Source organism: Arvicanthis niloticus, chromosome 2 (genome assembly GCF_011762505.2).
Source record: "Arvicanthis niloticus isolate mArvNil1 chromosome 2, mArvNil1.pat.X, whole genome shotgun sequence".
In the NCBI taxonomy this organism is placed as follows: Eukaryota; Metazoa; Chordata; class Mammalia; order Rodentia; family Muridae; genus Arvicanthis; species Arvicanthis niloticus.
The window spans coordinates 12,993,112-13,013,553 of NC_047659.1; the positions used below are offsets into that span (position 1 = coordinate 12,993,112).

Genomic DNA, 20,442 nt, shown 5'->3' on the forward strand with positions numbered 1-20,442 from the left:
CATCCTCTGCTGAGCAGCCAAGGCAAGCTCAGCAAGAGGCAGAGGCTCTCATCTGGCAAACAGCTCAGTTGATCTAGGCCCTGGACCGGGTGTTTTATGATATATTATACCCCAGACTCAAAATAATACCACAGAAGGCAGGAACGTTGCTCACATGAAGGAACTGGGACTTAGAGACTAATGGGGGATTTTCCAAAGCCACACGGCCAATGAACAATATATACGCTTGGTTGCAAAGCCAGGACTATTAGACCCCAAAGCTTATGTCATCCCTTCCTCCAAACTTCCACCTTTGAAACGAATGCAACGCTCTTCTTGAGCACCCAGCAGCCAGGACTTCAGGTTAACCTGGGAACAATGGCTGCCAAAACTTGGGTTTGCCATCTCACCAAGAACACCAGACGGCTGGTGGCAGTCTCCGTAAACTCTGTCTGGAGAAACCTTAGGCAAAACATGGCTTCCAACTCACTGAGTCTAATTATTTGCCGTAGTGAAGCAAACTGTGAGGACTGTGGCTTTGAGACACAGGGTAAGGATGTTAAAACCAAGGACTAAGAGGTGACAGCAATGTGAAGGCCTGTCAGAGACGTTCTTTTTGAGGTGGCAATGCCACAGAGAACTGCAAATGAGCAAGTCCCTGGTGGAGCCAGATCATGTTTGTTGAAGCCATCTAGGGTCAGTGGTTTGGCATGGCTGTCAGGTTTGTACCAAACTTACCATGTAGCCCTGGCGCTCTCTCTCTCTCTCTCTCTCTCTCTCTCTCTCTCTCTCTCTCTCTCTCTCTCTTTCTCTCTCTCTCTCTGTGTGTGTGTGTGTGTGAAAGAAGAAAGAGAGTTTATAGAATATATACATTTTTATAACATTCTTTAACCAATAGAAAGAAACTAATATTCATCAGTCATTTGCCATATGCTACATGCTTCTCTGTGGTCCTCATTTATCCTATAACACACACACACACACACACACACACACACGTACATACACACACACACACGTACATACACACTATAGAATAAATACTCCTCCCCAGGTCTATAGGATAAAGACCACAGGTCCAGGAATAGTAATGAGCTTGCCCTGGGTTTTTATGGCTGGTGTGCTCTCCTGTGTTGCCCCACAGTTCCAAAGGGTGGAGGCAAATTGAATGAACCATAAAAGATGGGCAATTGCTCACTTTGTAGGTTATAGCAGAAACCCCTTTTTTGTTTTATGTTTTACCTATAAAATTCATGCAAGTTTTGTATAGCATGCATTATAAACATGCTATTTTAAAACCAGTACAAATGTACTATATCATTTATCAGATTAATTATTGAAGGTTTTACTCCAGACGCTCACTGTGGAGTGAGATGCCTTTGTGAACTCAGCCACAGCCAGGTTGTTCCCACTGGGAAAACACAGGCTAAGAAGCACAGGGCTGGTCCGAGCCCTAGAGCAGTTTCTACGAGGTGTTTAAGGCCCTGGTTCAGGGTAGCTGCTGTGTTAGAACAGGGTTTGAGGTTGTCACCTGTTCTAGTTTTTAATAGAATCCTTCGACCAAAAGCAGCTCAGGTAAGGGAGGGGTTTATTTCCTCTTACACTTCCAGGTTACTTCCATCATTGGGGGAAGTCAGGGCAGGAACTCAAGGAGGAGCTTGATGCAGAAAACATGGAGGAAGGCTGCTTGCTGGCTCTCTTACTGGCTTGTTCACAGGTTCCGGCTCAGCTAGCTTTTTAATACAGTCTAGGAGCAGCTGCCTGGGGATGGTGTCCTCTACTTGTGCCAGACTCTGCTGTACTGATTAATAATCAAGACAGTTCTCTGCAGACTTGTCTACAGGCCACTCCGATTTAGGCTCTCCTCTCAGGGGACTTTAGGTTATGTCAAGTTGATGAAATTAGCTAGGGCGTCCCCTGAGGACTCATGTGCTGGAAGCGTGGACCTCATGCTACTGAAGAGGTAGCATCTTTAGGAGGCGGAGCCTGTCACTGGGCATGTGCCCCCAGAGGGCACTCGTTCTTGTGGGAACCTGAGTTGTTATGAGAACGAGCCTGATGCTTACCTGCCTTCTGGCATCCATCCACTCTGGCCATGCTCTCTTTCTCTTACACATACTTCCTGTGATATTACTGCCATTAGAATCTTACCGAAGATCTAACTAATGGGGCTACTTGATCTGAGTTTTAGCTGCTAACTAAAACTACTATAAGTTATATAAACCTTTTTTCTTTATAAACGTATCCAACCTCAGGTATTGTGTCATGACAACAACAATAAAAATGACTAGTATGGCAGCACACGTTTTATTTTGGTGTGTATGGGTGTGTGGGGATGGGTGCAAACACCTATGCACGTGTATATGGAGCCTTGAGGTTGATTTTGAGTGTCTCCCTCTACTGTATTCCACCTTATTTTTGAGACAGGCTCTTCATTGAACCAAGAGTTTTGTACTTTTGCTAGATTAGCTTGCTAGCAAGCTCCTGTCTTGCCCTGTTCCCCATCCCTGGTGCTGGAATTACTATTGCACGCTGCCATGTCTGGCTGTTATGTGGGTGCTGGGGATGTGAACTCAGATCCTCATGCTTGTGTATCAAGATTCGTCTCCTATTGAGCCACACAACTGTTTGTTTTTAACAGTGAACCTATGGTTTAAGTGTCACGGTCATAATGTTTATCAACTCATTTGTTAAGAGTCTTCAATATGCCAGGATCTATCTCTCTCTCTCTCTCTCTCTCTCTCTCTCTCTCTCTCTCTCTCTCTCTCTCTCTTACACACACACACACACACACACACACACACAAACACACGGATAAAGACTCTCAGGTCTATAGGATCAGTGCCAGCCCTGAGGTACATACAGCCCCAGGGCACTGCTTCAGTTCTATGGTCTCTCAAGAGCTCTCATGCGCCTCGTGATCAACTAGAGGAGTGAGTAGCTCCACCCTCCCCAAAACTGAAGCTGGAGGGAGCTGGTCTCACTAACCTTATGAAGGTCCGAAAGCCAGTTGGTCCCAACTTCATCGTGCCCTTGATTCCCAGGAATCGGATGAACAAGTTGGCCATCCTGTCCACCAGGCGCAGGTAGTTGAACTGTTTGGCATACTTGGGGAACACCTGCTTGAGGCAAATGGAGGGCAGGTGGGCTTCGGGGGAGTCGGAGTCACCGGCCAGCTCACAGTTTATATCTTCCTTCGAAGTGAAAGGCTTTTCCACCTGCTGAGACCTGAAATACAGAAGGCACTCATGTCTACTGCCGTCCTCCAAAGGCTTCCTTCCCTCGGGATGTACAATCCCCCAGGGGACTGGCATTTGCGTGCTAAAAAGCTGGCTTTTGAGCCTGTTGAGGCTCACACAGCTTCTGCAGAGTGAAGCCAAGGTTTGAACCTGGGCAGAGCCAGGACTGGAAACACCGGCTTCCTCCGTCCCGCCAGCCTGGCTTCCAAGATGGGAGACAACCCTCTGCTCTGCTCATGATTCAAGGGAATATTCCATTGCGAGCAGCCTGTGAGCCTTCAGACTCCGGCTTATGGGTAGTAATTGAATAATTAAGAAACAGAAAAATCTCATTGAGTTTTTTGGCAAGGAGCCATAGGCACAATTCAGTGAATAACTTGGGAAGACACTTTCGTTCCCCCGTCCCAGGGACACAGATGCTTTTCTGTCTTAACTACTTATTTGGACCTCATACAGACACATGACGAGAGCTTTGTGACTCCTTAGCCTGTGCGTTTTATTCTGAAATCATTCTGATAATCAAGAAGATGAGTGGCTACAGACTTTTACCTTCCCACCTCTAGCTGGGAATGGTCCCGGTCCCCTCCCTTCTAGCATGATGAAGTGCTTTCCCTCATCCACAGTCTGTGTCCTCATATCCTTGGTGTGTCATTACCAGATATCGACCAGTTACCCAGGTGGGAAACTTCAGAATAAATGCCAACTCTTCCTCTGTCTCCATAGTCAATGCTATCTCTCTAGTTCCCACAGCAGCTCCACAGGCTGGGGTTCCCCCCATTCTTCCCATTCTTCCCTGCTTGGGCCAGAGCATCATGTGTGTTAGTCACTGTCCTATTGCAGTGCAGAGACATCACGACCACAGCAGCTCTTTAAAAAGACAAGCACTTAACTGGGGCTGGCTTACAGATCAGAGGTTTAGCCTATTAGCATCAGGGCAGGAAGCATGACAACGTGCAGGCAGACATGGTGCTGGAGAGGTAGCCGAGAGCTCTACATCTGGATCTGCAGCTGCAGGAAGAGCAGGTGACACTGGGCCTGGCTTGCTTCGGAGACTTCTAAGTCCAACCCCAGTGACACGCTCAGCAAGGCCACACTTCCTAACAGTGCCCCAATGGGCTTATGGGGCCATTTTCATCCAAGCCCTCACCCCATATGTCTGGCTTTGTCCTTCCCGTCCTCCATGTGGGCACCTGAATGGCTTTCATTTTATTTAATTTCAATTTTGAGACAAGGTCTCACTGTGTAGCCCTGGCTGGCCCCAAACTTACCATGTAGCCCAGGCTGTCCTAAAATATGCAATTCTTCTATAGCTTTCTCCCAAGTGCTGAGATTATGGGCATGTGCCACCTTGTGTAGCCAGCCCCATGGCTACCAGCATACCTTATTGGGCTACTTCCTCTCTGACTTTGCCTTAGATGCTGGCCTCTTTCAAGGGCTTCATCCTGGCATTCCTGCTTTCTTCCCAGGCTTCCTTGTTCCTAGTTCCTTACTGGCAGGCACTTCTAGGCTTTGAATGCTACCCCTCTACCTTGCTGTCCATCAGTCGGGTCTGGAACCCAAGGGTCACTGCTCTTGGGTTCCCACCTCCCTCTCTCACTCACTGCCCCTCTCTCCCTCTTTTCTGGCTTCCATCCCACCCAGAACTAGGACCAAGATAACCATCTGCCACCTTCTGTGACCATTCCTAAGACCAAACCTTGAACACACTGGGCATGGTCAATAAATCCCATGAAGATCTGATCCAGGGAAGTTCAGTGCACATCTCAGGCTGCTAGGCTCTGTCCACACTACTTCTGATCGTCATACCAACGCTATCTTTCACACCCCATTCTGCTCCTTGGACACATCTCTCTGTTCCCTACACACTGCCGTGGTTTCCAGGACAGTCCCTCAGAGTTCCTCGAGCACTGAAGGCACGAGTCAACTCATGTCTATAGGATGTGGTGTGTGTTAGGTTCCTGGGTACAGGGAATGGGGGTGGGGGTGGGGAGGCAGTTTTCATTAAATTTGTTGCACTGTGGGGGAGGGAGTTGAATGAAAATGGCCACCATAGGCCCATAGGGAATTGGCACTATTAGGAGGTGTTATCTTGCTGGAGGAGGTGTGTCTATGGGGATGGGCTTTGAGGCTTCAAAAGCCCAAGCCAGGCCCAGAGTCTCTCTCTCTCTCTCTCTCTCTCTCTCTCTCTCTCTCTCTCTCTCTCTCTCTCCGATCTCGCTCTCTCTCCGATCTCGCTCTCTCTTCCTGGTGCCTGCAGCTCCAGATGTAGAACTCTCAGCTACCTCTCTAGTCTGCCTGAGTGCCACCATGCTTCCCATTATGATGATAATGGGCTAAAACACTGAACTGTAAGCCAACCACAACTAAACGTCTTTCTTTATTAGACCCACCATGGTCATGGTATCTCTTCACAGGAATAGAACCCTGGCTAAAACACTTTGGAAGTTTGCTTTTGGGAGTGTGCTTTTAATGCTGACACAAACTGACAAGACGAGTGTCAAAGCCATGAAGCTTCAAATCCCGTTAGGTACCTGGAAATGGGAAAGGAGACTGGGAGACAAAATCTTGTCGGAAAGCTCTGCCCAAACTGTCCCAATCCCGTACCAGCCCAAGGAGCCAATCTCCAGGAAGACATGAGTAGAAAGTTCCAGAAGGCCTGGTCACAGCTTCTTTCAAGTGGATCCTAACTATGGACTCAAAGCAAGGACAGGCAGGAAAACAGAACCAGGACACAGCAAAGGAAAATCTCTTTAAAGTTCAATGGCAGGAAGGGTCTGGGTTGCAGCATGCTCCCTCCTGCGAGTGTGCAGGCCTGAGTCCTCGGGAGAGTTGGATATTCCTGGGACGTGTGGTTTTCCGTCAGCAGAAATGGCTCTGTCACTGTCACCTTGAACTTCAGACATTAAATAAAAGCCCAGTTGTGGTGGTGATTTTTCACATGAAATCAAGTGTTTTCCCCAAGACAGTGGTAGAAAGAGAAATGATGGGGGAGGGGTGCAAACTGACACTCTCCCCAGAAATCAGCTCTTAAATCAGAAGAGTCTGTGGCTGACATTAGAAGTGGTCGGGAAGTTTGTGAAGGGGAAGGTTGGGAAGTGTGTAGTGTGGCCACTGGAGGGATGGAACCAGCTCAGAGGAGGACTCAGTCAGCAAGCCCTGGTCCCAGGCAGTCACCTCCTTTGTTCTTCATGCACCTCTGAGGAGGAGCCTGTGACTGCAGCCTTGTTTCTGATGGGGAGACTGAGGCTGAACACAGCATAACATTAATCTCTGAGTAAATCAGGATTACAAATCAGTTCTCTGGCATTCTCTATGTCTTAGTATACCCTTATTCTGAAACTCGTTACGGTTCACATGGGGGCTACAAAATTCTGAATGCTATTGTTTAGTATTTTAAAAGATTTTTTTTTTAAAAAAGAAATCCATTGCCTTTCACTTTTTAAAAAGCAAGGTCTCGTGTAACAGAATCTGAGGGTGAGCTCGAACTGCGGATCCTCCTGCCTCCACCTCCCCACTGCTGGGATTACAGGCTTGCATTACCCAGATTTACGTGGTGCTGGGGATCAAACTCAGGGCCTTGTGCATGCTAGGCAGGCTCTCTGCCAGCTGAGCCGTATCTTCAGCCTGGAACTTTATGTTCCAGATAATAATGGTAGACCTTTGGAGAGAAGCACAAAGGAATCAAAATGATTCCTAATCCCACAATTTAAATGTAGACACTAATAATGTGTAGATGTCTGTATTTAGAGTTAGGGTAACAGGACACGTAGTTTAAACTCTTTTTGCACATCCTGGGTGTATTTCTCTTTCTCACACACACACACAGTCTGTATTAAGTGAAACTATACTGTAGTTAACAGTTCCTCCTCGGTTAAAGATTTAGTGGCCACACGACTTGCTGTCTGCTTAGCAGAGCCAAGCATCCAGCCTCCTCCCTGGGTGATGTGCCTCCTCTCCAGAGTGTCAGATGCCATGCTGTGTTAGCTGTAAGTGGAGATCATTCCATCCAGGGATTTTTTTTGTTGTTGTTCTTGTGTGGAGCATACATAGAAGCCGCTACTTAGACCATTTTAAAGTGTACAGTTGAGTGGTATTTAGGAGGCTTTCATGAGGCTTTATCACCACGGTTGCCATCTAGTTCCAGGACATTTCACAACAATGTCATTTCAGAGAAGAAATCTTAACCCAGGTAGACAGGATTGGACCTACGTAGCAGCAGGCTGTTCAAGGCAGCGCACAGCCAAGTGGAAGCCCTTGTCAGACCTGCCATGAAGATGGGGACCTCACCATCGCCTTCCAGCATGCTCAGGCTAGACAGGTCTTCCTCATGTGACTCTGGAGGACCAGATGTCCCCTTCCAGAGACACCTCTGTGGCGTCCTGCATCTTGCACTGCCCAGCATGCACCTTTCACCAACCCTCCAAGACATTGTGCGCCTCCGGATGGCTGCCCACTTATGTCCCTTTCCAGACCCAGAACTGCAAATTCTGAGGGGAGCGGTTTTCCTCACCTGGGACACACTAAAGATGCAGCTGATGTACAAGAAGAAATAAAAGGATGAGCAACTGCGTCTTTGCTGGAGATAATTGCAATTATCACACCGAGACCCAAGCCATCACAGACACCGTAAAATCCTGTTTTTATTTAATGGCGTTTTAATGGAAATGTGCAGCTTTTGAAATAAAAGTGACTGGTAAAGAAAACGTAAATCAAACTTACTAGTCCTTCGGGATCGTTTCTGGGGAAAAATATGAATTTGGTATATCCTTGATTCATTAAAACAGGAGAAAGAATCCTGGAATGTTTTTTTATCTTTTATCATTTTTCAAAGTGGAATTTGTTTTCATTAAAACTCTTGTGAGAAGCCACCCCTCTCTGTTTCGTCTGGAGACCTCACTGCTAAAAAATCATCACCAATGATTGGGAAGCCATCTATGTGTCAATAATTGAACTAACCAATTTACCTCAGAAATCTCATTCATTTTCAATAAGAGATCTCTAAGTAGGTGGGAACCGTTCTCCCTACCCACAGAGAAGCCAAGTGACACCTGTCTAAGTCATTAGATCAGCTGAGGGATTAGCATTAACTGTGGGGCCACCTCCCCCATGCCCAAGCTGAACTCACTATATGGCCCTTATGCTTATCTTATTTAAATCAAACCAGAGACTTCTTCTGTATAAGCCATACACAGTTCTGGAGATTAACAAAAGTGGGGAAAGGTGTATGGCGAGATCAAGTCCTAGCTTCACAGGGGTTGCTTAAATTCTCTCTAGAGGAATAATTTCCATCTCTTGTTAAGTACACCTTCAATTATTTTCCATTTCTGAGAGATTTCCTACACACTGGGATGTCCCAGGTGCCTCGGATGTACAGGTGGGGTGGACAAAGTCCCATGTGACTGAATGGGGACAGGGAGAGGGCAGTGTGTACATGAATTGACCCACACTGGTCATGACCTGTCCAGGCAAGTCATGTCATGACTCCTTAGGCAGACACTCCTTAGGCAATATGGGTTCTGACTTCTAGAGACATTTGCTGGATTTAGGAGAGCAGGAGAATGTGGGAGGTTTTAGTGCATGTGAGGCAGGATCAGAACTGACCACAGTGAAGGCAACCAGCTATTAGCACAAGTTATTAATAGAGAAAGAGATTAGAAAACTCCTGGGATAGTCTAGCATTTAAGGGAGCCATATGGGGTAAGGCGGAATCGTCTTAAGGCGCATATTAAATTTAAATTGTTCAGCTCACCGCCCATCTAGGTTTTGAGTACCTATATATCTCTTTAATTTTTGTGACTTGGTGACTTTGATGACACAATGTTACATCTACAAAGTTCCTGCTTGAGACTCACATAATAGAGGTATCAGAAAGATAAAAATAATCTCATGATGTTTTAAGTAAATTTACAGTTTTGTGTTGGGCCACATCCATAGCCACTTTGGGCTGCACGAAGCCCTTAGGCCCCGAGTTGGATACCCCGATACATCAGCCATCCTGAAAGTGGGATCCGTGGACTTGCTGCATCCCTGTCTCCTGGAACTTGATGGAAAGGCACACTCATGGATGCTAGCCCTGCCATAGAAGCTTTCCACGGGCTGGAAATACTCTGGGAAGTTCAGATTCAGGGTGGAGTCTGAGACTCTAGACAGCAGAAGAGGAGGTTTATCTAAACCAGGACCACTGGATAAGCATGGAACCAGGAAGCTACTGCAGGGGACTCCTTAGGCAGACACTGAAAATAGAGGATAAGGAGTCAGAGACCAGCCAGATCACATACTCCTGGCAAAGCTGTGACCAGGCAGGACGCCCTGGAGTATAGGGGTCTTACAGGAGGGAGGGATGTAAACAGCCTCTTTCTCTGCTGTTTGGTACAGCCCCTCTATCACTAGATTTCAAATGCACATGTACTAACCATTGCTCAGTGAAGAAATGCTAACCACGCACCACGGAGTGCCTTAAATTGGGACCGCAGCTAATTTAAAGTGTCTCAGGATGAAGTTGCTAAAAATAAATGTAACTATCAGAAAGCCCAGCTCTGTCACTTGACAAATCTCTGCCATGACACAGACCGATTTGCTTGATGGGTGATACGATACAATGTGAACAAAAGGCTTAGACTACGGATGAACCAGACAGAGCAGGCAGGTGTTCCCAAGGGATGAGGACAGAACTTAGGAAAGTCTCTGCTTGATACACTCAAGTCACTTGAACCAGAGCCAGGCTGGGGATGCTCCTCCTATCCCTCTTCATGCACTGACCCTTCTTTCCCTGAAACCATGCCTGGCCACCCCCACCTCACTTGATCACTTTCTTCTGAGGCGGGGTGTAGCCTTGTCTGCAACAAGCACACTGACGATGCCATTACCGGTGGCCAGTAACTAGGCAGGTTTAAAGTATGTACTCTACATAAACTCTCACAAAATGGATGTCACATTCCTACTTTAGAGAAAGGGGAACCAAGACACAGGAAGACAAATCAATTCGTGGTGGATGGAGCTAGGATAGAAAAATACGCATGTATCTACATATATGTATACATGCAAGCAAAACTAGATTCCATGTGAGACAAAACATGGTATTTTAGGCTCCATTTTCGACAATAGGGAAACATGTTCAGAAAAGCCAACTACTTTGCAAAAGTCTCTCAGTTATTAAATTTGAGCCCAGAACTGTTTAGGTTCAAGACTGACATTTTCCCTCGTGTTCAGTGTGTCGTCATTGCTCAGCTCAGCTCAGCTCGTTTTCTCCGCTTACAGTTGTGGAGACAATCTCTTACTTTGTGAGGTAAGGAAGGCTTAAAGGCACGAGGGTGAGCACAGCCTATGCCAGCCAAAAGGGGCGCGATTGGCTAAGGTCAAAATTCAACCTTTCTGTGAGGCACCAGGATAAACCATCAGCTTCTCGGTGACAGACGTGTGACTTCGGGAAGCGTCAATTGCTCCATTTTGTTTGCCAAACAGATCAGCATGTTACTCTTCCATCCAGGGCTCTTGTAACTCATGACACAGGATGTTTGTGGAATGCAGAGCAGTGAGGAGGCCAGAGGCGTCAGCCCCATCTCTGTCCCTGCTGTGGGATGTTCCACGGAGCCATGACCTGAGCTGGCTGCCTGAGTGCTTTCTCGCTTGGCCAGACAATGAGTCGGCAGAAGGACAAACTCGAGGACACAGTATTATGGCTGCTTCCCCAGACCTGTAGGTGAGTCTTTTCAGAACTGGAGAGCCCTTTAGGGGTTGCTGGGCCCAACCCTCTCATTTTCAGTTTCCAGATGAAGGATCTGACAGCTCATTTTCTACCGGCTTCCCAATGAGCTTCTTTGTTGGCAGAATATTATCCGTGTCACGCGCCTTCCCTCTTGTCCCTTTTTCTGACTATATTGCAGCACAGTCAATAGATAAAACGTTCTGGGTACAGTGCTCAGGGAGCCCTGATACTGTGGCTCCTCACCGGAGGCACATGGGGCCTGGTGACCTGGAGGGTTAGGGTACAGATGTGGAGATTGCTAAATCAAGGAACAGATGCATCTGCTCTACTGCTTGAAGCTTTGTGGCCTTAGGCAAGTCAAGTAACCTCAAATCCTTATGTAAGACATAATGGTCCCCGACCCACAGGCCTGATGTAAGTAACAGTAATCAGAAAGGATGGAGCATGCGCTTAGCACAGTGCCTCCATGCCAGTCAGCTACTTCTATCACAATCACCTGGTGTTTCCTCATCTCAAGGACTCCCCACCTAGTCACCAGCCAACCCCGGAGAGGCAAATGGTCACTGGGGAGATCGGGGGTGGGGGTTGGGCTCCTCCTCCATCTCCACTTCACATAACTGGACACAGGATGGTTCCCCACTGCTCCAGCCACTGGGAGAGTCTCATGTCAGGCTGCCTAGGCCAGTCAAACCTGTCCTCCTGTCCTAGCCTGTGCTCCATGGGGCCTCAGCGAATGGCTAACTACTCCTTACCTTATGTTTCAGTTTTGGTTCAGGATTACTGCATCATAAAAGTCCCATCCTGATGGAAGCACTGCTCCGCCCCACCCCATGTTCCACAGAGACACAGGGGTTAGAGGACACCAGCAATGAGTTGCCTCATTCTGTTTATGAAATAACTTAGGGAAGAAGCCAAGTCTCTGCTTGAGGGGAGACATCTAGTGAGAGGCAGAGGCCAGGCCCCGTCTCCACAGTCCCTTGTTCAGTGTCATTAAATGAACAAAGGGTTGGGGCATCCTGTTGAGCTCGCACACCGTGATGGACAGAATTCCAAGTGAAGTCTGGGCTCTTGGGGCAGGAGGGAAGGCGACGCTTCTCAGGCTTCACACTTCTCTGGAACCCAGAGAAAATTCTTCAGAGTCCAAGCTTGAATGGTGTCCTGTCCTGAGACATGCTGGGCCTCATGTCGCCTGCTCACTGCCTGCCTCCCCTCTCATATCTATGCTCCCTCCCTTGGCAAATGTGTTTCCTCAGTCACTCCTGTGTTCCAGCTTTTCTATAACTCTTTCCACAGCTTTTGGGGAAAAAATCATCATGTTTTCATCTATAACCTTCCTGATGTGTACATCAACATACTCTGTCCTGTTGTCCTGCTGTCCTGAATCTCAGTCTATAGATTAGGCTAGCCTCGAACACAGAAGCCCAGCTACCTCTGCCTCCTGAGCGCTGGTATTAAAGCAGGTGCCACTATGCCTTCCTCACAATCACATTCTTGATCGCTACCAACACTGTCATCTCCTTATCACTATCAGCACTTTCTCCTCCTCCTTCATCACCATCACCATCATCTCTGTTACCACCACTATAGTCATCACCACCACCATCACCATCATGAGCATGGCTACCACCGCCATCACATCATCTGCATCATTAGCCTCATTACATCACCTTTACCTTCATATTCATCATCATCGATTGTCATGATCATGATTTACCATCACCATCATATTTCATCGTCATCACCATCACTACTATCATCATGGCCACAATCATTTTCATCACTACCGCCATCACCATCATCACCATCACCGCATCACCATCATCACCATCATCATCATCTTCTTCTTCTTCACAATCATCACCATCACCATCATCATCTCCATCACTGCCGTTGTCAGTATTAATGCTATTATCATCATTATTGTCATGAGATTCACTGAGAACTTACTCTCTGACCTGCAGGATGCAAAAATCACAGTATTTTTTTTTCTTTAAAGAACTTATGATGCTTAAATTATTATGTTTTTCTAACTGTCCATGGAATACCTGTTGTTTGTTTTCCTGAAGAATTCCTGAAGTACAGGCCCTATAGTGGCTGAATTTATGACTAAACCTATGTCCTCCGCACTGCCTCACCGTGTACATATCTTGTGGTGCGTATAGTCACGATGTGAGCAAGTTCTCCTAACTAGACACAATGGCTACCCCGGGTTTGTATCTGACTACCCTGTGGCTTACAGGGGGAGAGCGAGCCTCAGCGATGGGGTGGGATTTGGACCTCTGCGCCGTACTCCGTATTCCCAACTCTTACCCGCCTCTGCTTCCGATTGCTAGAATGAAGCTTTTCTTCCTTCCCTCTCAGTCACTGTGAGCTCTTGCACGCATTCCAGGGAACAAAAACTTCCTAGTGGCTTCCTCAAGACTGACAATTGTAATCAGCGGCTGTATTAGCCGCTTCGCCACCTCCAGAGTTAGCAGGGAAGGCGGACTTGAGCTTCCGCCGTGCAGCTCTGTTAATGAAGGGATCCTTGTAATTACACACTCAGCACAAGGCTGAAACACAAAACATTATCGTGCTTAAACACAGCTCTGCATCAAAGCACAGGCTGCACGAGTGCAGGGGAGATGGGGACAGCCATGTGTGGATGGCACTCTGCTGAGACTGCTTTCTTTTTGGCATCCAATGTCACCCAAGCCCATTCATTGTCTGTAGAGGTCCTAGATCTCTTTTGATGGCCGGCCGTGTGTTCCAGGAGTCCTGATTCGGTGATTTCACAGGACTCTACCAGGCCAGGGTGGCTGCGCAGACTTCCAGTCAACTCTGTTCACTGGCTGGCTTTCCTGAAGCATCTCTCAACCTCATGGTAGCAGCACACCTGCCTCAACCCTGAAGGACAGGTGCTGAATCCCAAACCACCTTCCTCAGTGACATGGGGCTCACAGCATTTGCACCCCATTTCCCTGGCGAGCCACTACTCAGTAGAAGAAGTAGTATGCTTCCTGCATCTCCCATGGTACTTCTCCGTGGAATGTAGCATCTTCCGAACTTGCGTTGTGGCCATTTCTCCTGAAAGACCGTTGGAAATCCTGTGTGAGGGAGACCTTATGGGATGAAACATTCTCAGGCAAGGACGGCCTGGGCCTGTGTTTGCATTGTCTGCTCTAGTAGACCAGCAGTTGCACTACGTGCTAACTGTCAATCCTGTAGCTCCCAGATCCTCACCTCGTGCCCAGGGATGGATGCAGGTGCCGGGTCGGGAAGGCTGATGCCCTGTGAACCTTTCATCCCTAGTTAGGTTCTGACCCCGTTGGTCCTTTACAGCTCATCTTAGAGGCCAGCCACAACCTGTTTCCCTACCTCCCGCTCGGAAGTATGCTTCCTGCATCTCCCATGGTACTTCTCCGTGGAATGTAGCATCTTCCGAACTTGCGTTGTGGCCATTTCTCCTGAAAGACCGTTGGAAATGAGCTGATTTGCGTTCCCCTTGTCTCTTACATGCTTTTACACATGTTGTGAGGAAAGTCTGCTGGTGTATGACTGCATACACAGCGTGTTCTTGATCGCAATGAACAGCATGACACTTGCTGGATGTCCTTCTTGTCAGGGAAGCGCTCAGCTCCCTTGAGAGCAAGGCTATGGGGATAATTCATGATGGTAAGAGTAACTTCATCCTGGATCCATCTTGTACTGACTGAATGGTGTCAGGAAACTGCGTTATTACTGAGACTCAGTTTCCTTTTGGTCAGAAGGAGATGGACAGTACAGTATGGTTCCCAGAGCTGTGGAGGGGCACAAAAGCAAGGGGACAGCATCCTGGCTGAAGCATGGTGTGTAGAAAGCTGCTGCCACTCATGGTGTGTGTGTGTGTGTGTGTGTGTGTGTGTGTGTGTGTGTGTGTGCTTGCAGGTACGCAGATGCATGTGCACATATGAGTGTGCATGAATGATAGAAAGAAAGAAATAGAGGTTCATAGATAGGTAAACGTAGTGTTGTTATCTAGCTTAAGACAGCCTTGAACTCAAGATCCTCCTGCCGTCAACCTCCCTAGTGCTGGGATGGCAGGCATGTGCTACCCTGCCCCACTGGACACATATTTATCAAGAACCCACTCTGAAGTGAGGGATGGACATAAGGTCAGGTCAAGACTACCTTCTGCAGGAAAGTCAGCCTCCTCCTCCACTCCAATCTCATTTTCCTTAAAGAACTCTGGCCCTAACAAAATTAGTTGGTTTTTTTTTTTCAATCACCTAGTAAATTAGGCATGCATATTAGCCTGACTTTTTACTTTATGTGATTTTGAATTCCCCTAACATATAGTTGTTGTCAAAATCTATTAAAGTATTTAATTTCTCTTGTCACCACTCAATTCCCTGAGCAGACATCCAGACAGTATGCTGTGTTGTTTCTCACAGAAGCACTGAATGTTTAGTTATGGCGGTACAGTTTTTAGATGATATCTCCCCAATGGGTCTAGAGGCTCTAGAGGCACTGCACTGAGCTCAAGCCCTTGGTTACACCAAGGCGGTAGATGGGTGAGAGCTGTAGACATAGAGGGGATCAAGCAGGCCTGCCTGTCATTCACCAACTGAGTGACCTCAGGAAGGGCCTTAGCCTCTGCAGGCGTCAGTGTTCTCATCTGCTAAGTGTGATGGTGCCAAGCTGATGGGGTTTCATACGTTCTGAGCAGAATATCCAATGTCGAGAACCTGGGAGATGCCACACGTCCTCAATACAAGACAGCTTACATCAAGGATGTGAAGATACAGAGACTAGGGTCTATTGTCACCCCTACACACACACACACACACACACACACACACACACACACACACTGTTATTATTCCGTCTAAACTCCACCTCCCCAGTCACCTGGCAACAGCCAGGTATGCTCCTCCCCACAGTTACCTGGCAACAGTCAAGTATGCTCCTCCCCACAGTTACCTGGCAACCGCCAGGTAGCCTGATCCACTATAAAAGGGGCTGCTTGCCCCCTCCTCTCTCTCTTGCTCTCTTACTCTCTTATCCTCTTACCCTCTCTTACCCTCTTGCCTCTCTGTCCCCTCCCCCACCTTTCTCTCTCTCCACGTGGTCATGGCCGGCCTCTACTTCTCTTCTCTCCCCACCTTTGCCCTTTCCTCTGAATAAACCTTTTCCCACTTGGAACCGCGTGGTCTGGAGTGGTCTATTCTCAACGGCGGTCAGATATTTCTCACACACGCTTCTTCAAGTGGCTGATTTGCAAAGACCATAACTTGACTGCTTGTGTGTGAAGTCAATCTGCAGGAGCTGACTAGCTACGTTTTTCTTTTCTTTTCTTTTCAACACTTTTGAATTTTATGTGCATGGGTGTTTTGTCTGTGTACAGTGCTTGAGGAAGCTAGAAGAGGGTGTCAGATCCCCTGAGTTATATACTGTCATGAGCCTCCATGTGGGTGCTGGGGATCCAACCCAGGTCCCCTGGAAGAACGACCAGTGCTCTAACTGCTGAGCCATCTTTCCAGCCCTCTTCACTTTATTTTTTCTGAGACAAGATCTCTCACTGACCTAGAACTTGTCAATTAGGTGGGGACTTACCTATCTCTACCTGCCTGGCATGGAAATCAGAGGCACATATCAGTGAACTCAGCTGTTTATGTAAGCACCGGTGCCTGACCTCAGGTCTTCACACTTGTATAGGGAGCACTTTATCAATGAAGCTATCTCCTCAGGCCCCTTGACATCTTCCTAACACCCATTCATTAAAATAAATTAATATTTACTGGACTGGATTCAGTGAGTAGTCAAAGGTTTCTATGCCCACAGGAATATGGTATGGACCTCATTTCCCAAGGTCAGGAGATAAAGGTTTTTACCATGTCGTTTCATTACTAAAAAGCAGGCACTGGAGTCAGAGTGTGCCTCTTTCTTGGTTGTCATGGCAACAACTAGCAACCTACCGCCACCCTGCCAAACACACGTGACCACATGCTGTAGGGTGGGATGTGTAGAAAGTGGTAGTTCAGGGACAACTTCCTGACCATGGAACTCCACAGTGTTCACAGGAGACATACTGTCAAAATAAAGTCAGCAAAGGTACAGCTTCTGTCAGGAGGAGGAGGAGGAGGAGGAGGAGGAGTTATAGCAGACAGACTCCTAGGTGATTATGGGAAGATTTAAAATCTGTTATCAGGGCCTTTACTGGAGAGTATCAGAGAGAGAGACTTGTATACCTTCCCTGGGTCTCTCCTGCCTTACTCAGCATTTGAGGAACCTGTCCCAGTGCTGTCCCAGGCTCAGAGCACGGCTTCCCATTCCTGATTAAACAGTAAGTATGTAGCTCGCTCATTTTCACCTTTCAAGCCCGCTCTCTGCCCTGTTGCTGTAGACAGCCCAAGAGTCTGCCTAAACAGGTTTAATTTTCTTCCTCTCAGTCTTTGGCTTCATGTAGCTTTTAAAAGTCACCTTCTAAGCCTAACACCTGCCAGACAAATCCACCCAGATGTCCCACCTGCATCCCAGTGAGCCAGTCCAGTGTTCCAAGTGGAACACAATTTGTTTCCCAGAACCTGCGGCTCAATATTTTCTTGTTTTTTGGCAACTTCTCTTGCGCAGTTAGCCAAGCCTCAAAATACGCTCCTTCCTTGTCTTCACTCTGGTTTCTCGGGAACAGCTTCAAAGCACGCCCCCCCCCCCCTCATTTGGAGGCCCTGAGTCTGGAGAGTCCCAGAGGTTGGAAAGCACTGAGTGAGGTGGTCAGGGCTGTGGGGTCAGGATGCTTTGGCTCTGCCTGAGGTGCATGCTTGCACCATAGCACACTGACCATTACCCTTGGAGGCTATGTGTCTTCTTCCTAGGATTCCTGTCTTGCAGATGAGACACTGCCTAAGAAATCAGGGTGACACAATTTGCCCGAAGGCCATCAAGAGTGGGACTAATTATGAGTGCAGATCTGCTTGCCTCCAGGACTCACAACCTGTGTTCAACCCTCTCTCAGCCAGCCTGGACTGACTCTCTCTCTCTCTCTCCCCTTTCTTCCCTCCCTCATTTGGCTGGTTTGAGGCAGGATCTCCCTACAACGTAGCCCAGGCTGGGCTTCAATTTACAGTCCTTTGCCTCTGGAGAGCTGGGATTACACATGAGCACCGACCCGCCTGGCTTCAGCATGGATGCGAGACCAGAGTTGTTGGCCTCTTTTCTCCTGTCTCTATGTTGGCACCATGACACTAGAGCTAGCCTTGTGTATCTGATGAGATGAGTTAGTACCTGAGAAGGGCTTCATGGAGAGTTCAGTCAACCTGGATTCCACTCTACAATGTGGGATTCCTTTTTTCCTTCCTCCTCCTCTTCCTCCTCATTTTTGTTTGAGAATCTCACACATGAACATCATGTCATTTCACTCAAATCTATTTCCATCCCTTCCCCTCTCCCTCCTCTCCTCCCCTACTCCTCCTTTTCACCCCCACCCGCTATTCTCTCTGAATTTCCTGTGGTCCTTTCTATAACCCCCTGAGTCCACTCAGTGCTGCCTATGTGCACATGGGTGTGGGCCCATCTACTGGAGCATGGGCAGCCTCCCAGGGGCTGCATCGCTCAAGTTCAGATGTGCGACTGTAGCCAGCAAACACTATTTTGCTGCAATCACCCACCACCTCTGCCTCTTACAATCTTTCTGCCCTAATCCTTGAAAATCTTGTAGCCTTTCAGAGGAGGGGTATGATACACATGTCCCATTTAGAGGTGAATAACCCATAGTCACATTGATCAGCTGTAGAGAGACCATATCTTGCTATATAATCTTGGCAAGATGACCTTGAAGAAACTACTAGTTATGGGCTACAGGACTGTAGTGGGGTGAACTGTGCCCCACCTTCCAGGCATTTCCAGGTTCTAATCCCCAAGACAATGACTTATCAGGACAGTCTTTGCAGAAAAAAAAACAAGGTAAAGGCTTTGAGATCATCTGAATTTAGCAGGCCCTAAATCTAGGGACAGGTGTCCCAATGTACAGATTGGCATAATGGTGATACACACAGACAGACCTGGATGATATTACCAAGAAACAAACCAGAGCCGTTCAAAGTTGCCTCTTTCTACATGATCAGCAGAACTGTAGCCCCATGATTTGCACCCTGGGTCCAGAACCAGAAGGAGATCCATTTCTGTGACCTTGTGACCTCCCCCCTGCACCCCCCTGCCTGTTGGTGACTGGTTGAGGCAGCCCTTAAAGTGACCAGTAGGCCTTAGTATTCTCCTCCCTGGAATAGATGGTCATAGATCATAGATGGTCATATTCTGCAATAATGTAGAAACAGCTTCAACAGGGCCTGGTGCATAGTGAGCCCTGCATGAAAGTCAGGTGCACAGAACTATTCTAGAACATTCCCAGACGATACCTTGGAAACATCTTCCCTAAGGCACACCTGCTAGCTGCTGCCGCCTTCACTCTCAGACTGGTAAACTGTTTAACTTCAGATCCTGAGCACCAGAGGGTGGCACATCCCCTGTGAGCCCAGCTGCCAGGGACAAGCGGACAGCCCAGAGATGTTCGTGTCCTTGCAAGGCTGGTGACTAAGTGCTGGCCCATCTCCAGCCCAAGATGATGAGCCTGTCACAGTGGGTTTCACAAAACATCTGTTCTCAGGAACAAGTTGGTTGTCTCAGGCCAGCTCTAGAGAAAACAGTATGTTTTCCCTATACATAGCTGTGATGCATTCACTGAAGCCCAATGTTTCTACAAATGACCCATTTCTTAAGAGGCTGGGGCCCATCAAAATCTTTGCACGCACTGAGGACACACAGACAGCCTAGGAAGTTTCTTTTGTTGCCACAGAGCTGAGACCTGAGAAAACACTGACTGCGGCTTACAGAAATGTGGTTGGGGGAACACTGTTAGCATTGTCTCTAAGACTGGTTCCTCTAACGGCTGTGCCTGATTCCGCAAGGGAGTCAGGTCTGTGGGCTTCATGCATATGGATGGCAGCCATGGCTGAATGATAACCTGCAATTTCTCTGCCAGTGCTAATCAACTTTGGTCGGTTACTGAGCATTTGACTAGGCTACACTATGCCAGTGCACACATCTATGATCCTCAGGATCCGAATGGAGCTTTGCTGGATTTGATTCAATTCCAGCTTGAGATAAGATCGAATAAAGTAGAGTGTCCCACATGAGATAGGCAGACCATGCCTTGGCATGAGACAGAGAGAGGACCAGAAGGAAGATAGATACAAATAAAAGAGCTGAATGCTGTCATGGTTTGCAATGCAGAGGAGTGGCCTGGGCCCAGGAGCAGAGACTCTGCCAGGGAGAGGACAGGGAGTGAGTAGAGGGGTTTCTCTGTGCCTTGGGCACTGGGTCTGGCCCAGCATCTGTTATCTTCCCAGGGCAGTTTACTCGTACCACGGCAGCTGTCTGATATGCCCTTTGGGAGTCAGGCCTCAACTGCTCGGGAATCAGGGGGCCTGAAATGGGTCCTGCTTTCTGCTACCCAGGTCCCCTGCTGACTTGCAGCTGTTGTGGCTGTGAGCCATCAGTCTTTCT

At 47.8% G+C, this 20,442-nt stretch overlaps 1 protein-coding gene across 5 annotated transcripts in view; it reads right to left on the reverse strand.

Moving 5' to 3' along the window:
- Ttll11 (tubulin tyrosine ligase like 11) overlaps positions 1-20,442 on the reverse strand; it is a 231,469-nt gene that overhangs the window by 41,990 nt on the left and 169,037 nt on the right. For all 5 annotated transcript variants that reach the window (XM_076928607.1, XM_034496640.2, XM_076928610.1 and 2 more), the window contains one exon: positions 2,968-3,207. In XM_076928607.1, the coding sequence (XP_076784722.1) occupies positions 2,968-3,207 (240 nt within the window). The remainder of the gene's footprint in view (positions 1-2,967; positions 3,208-20,442) is intronic.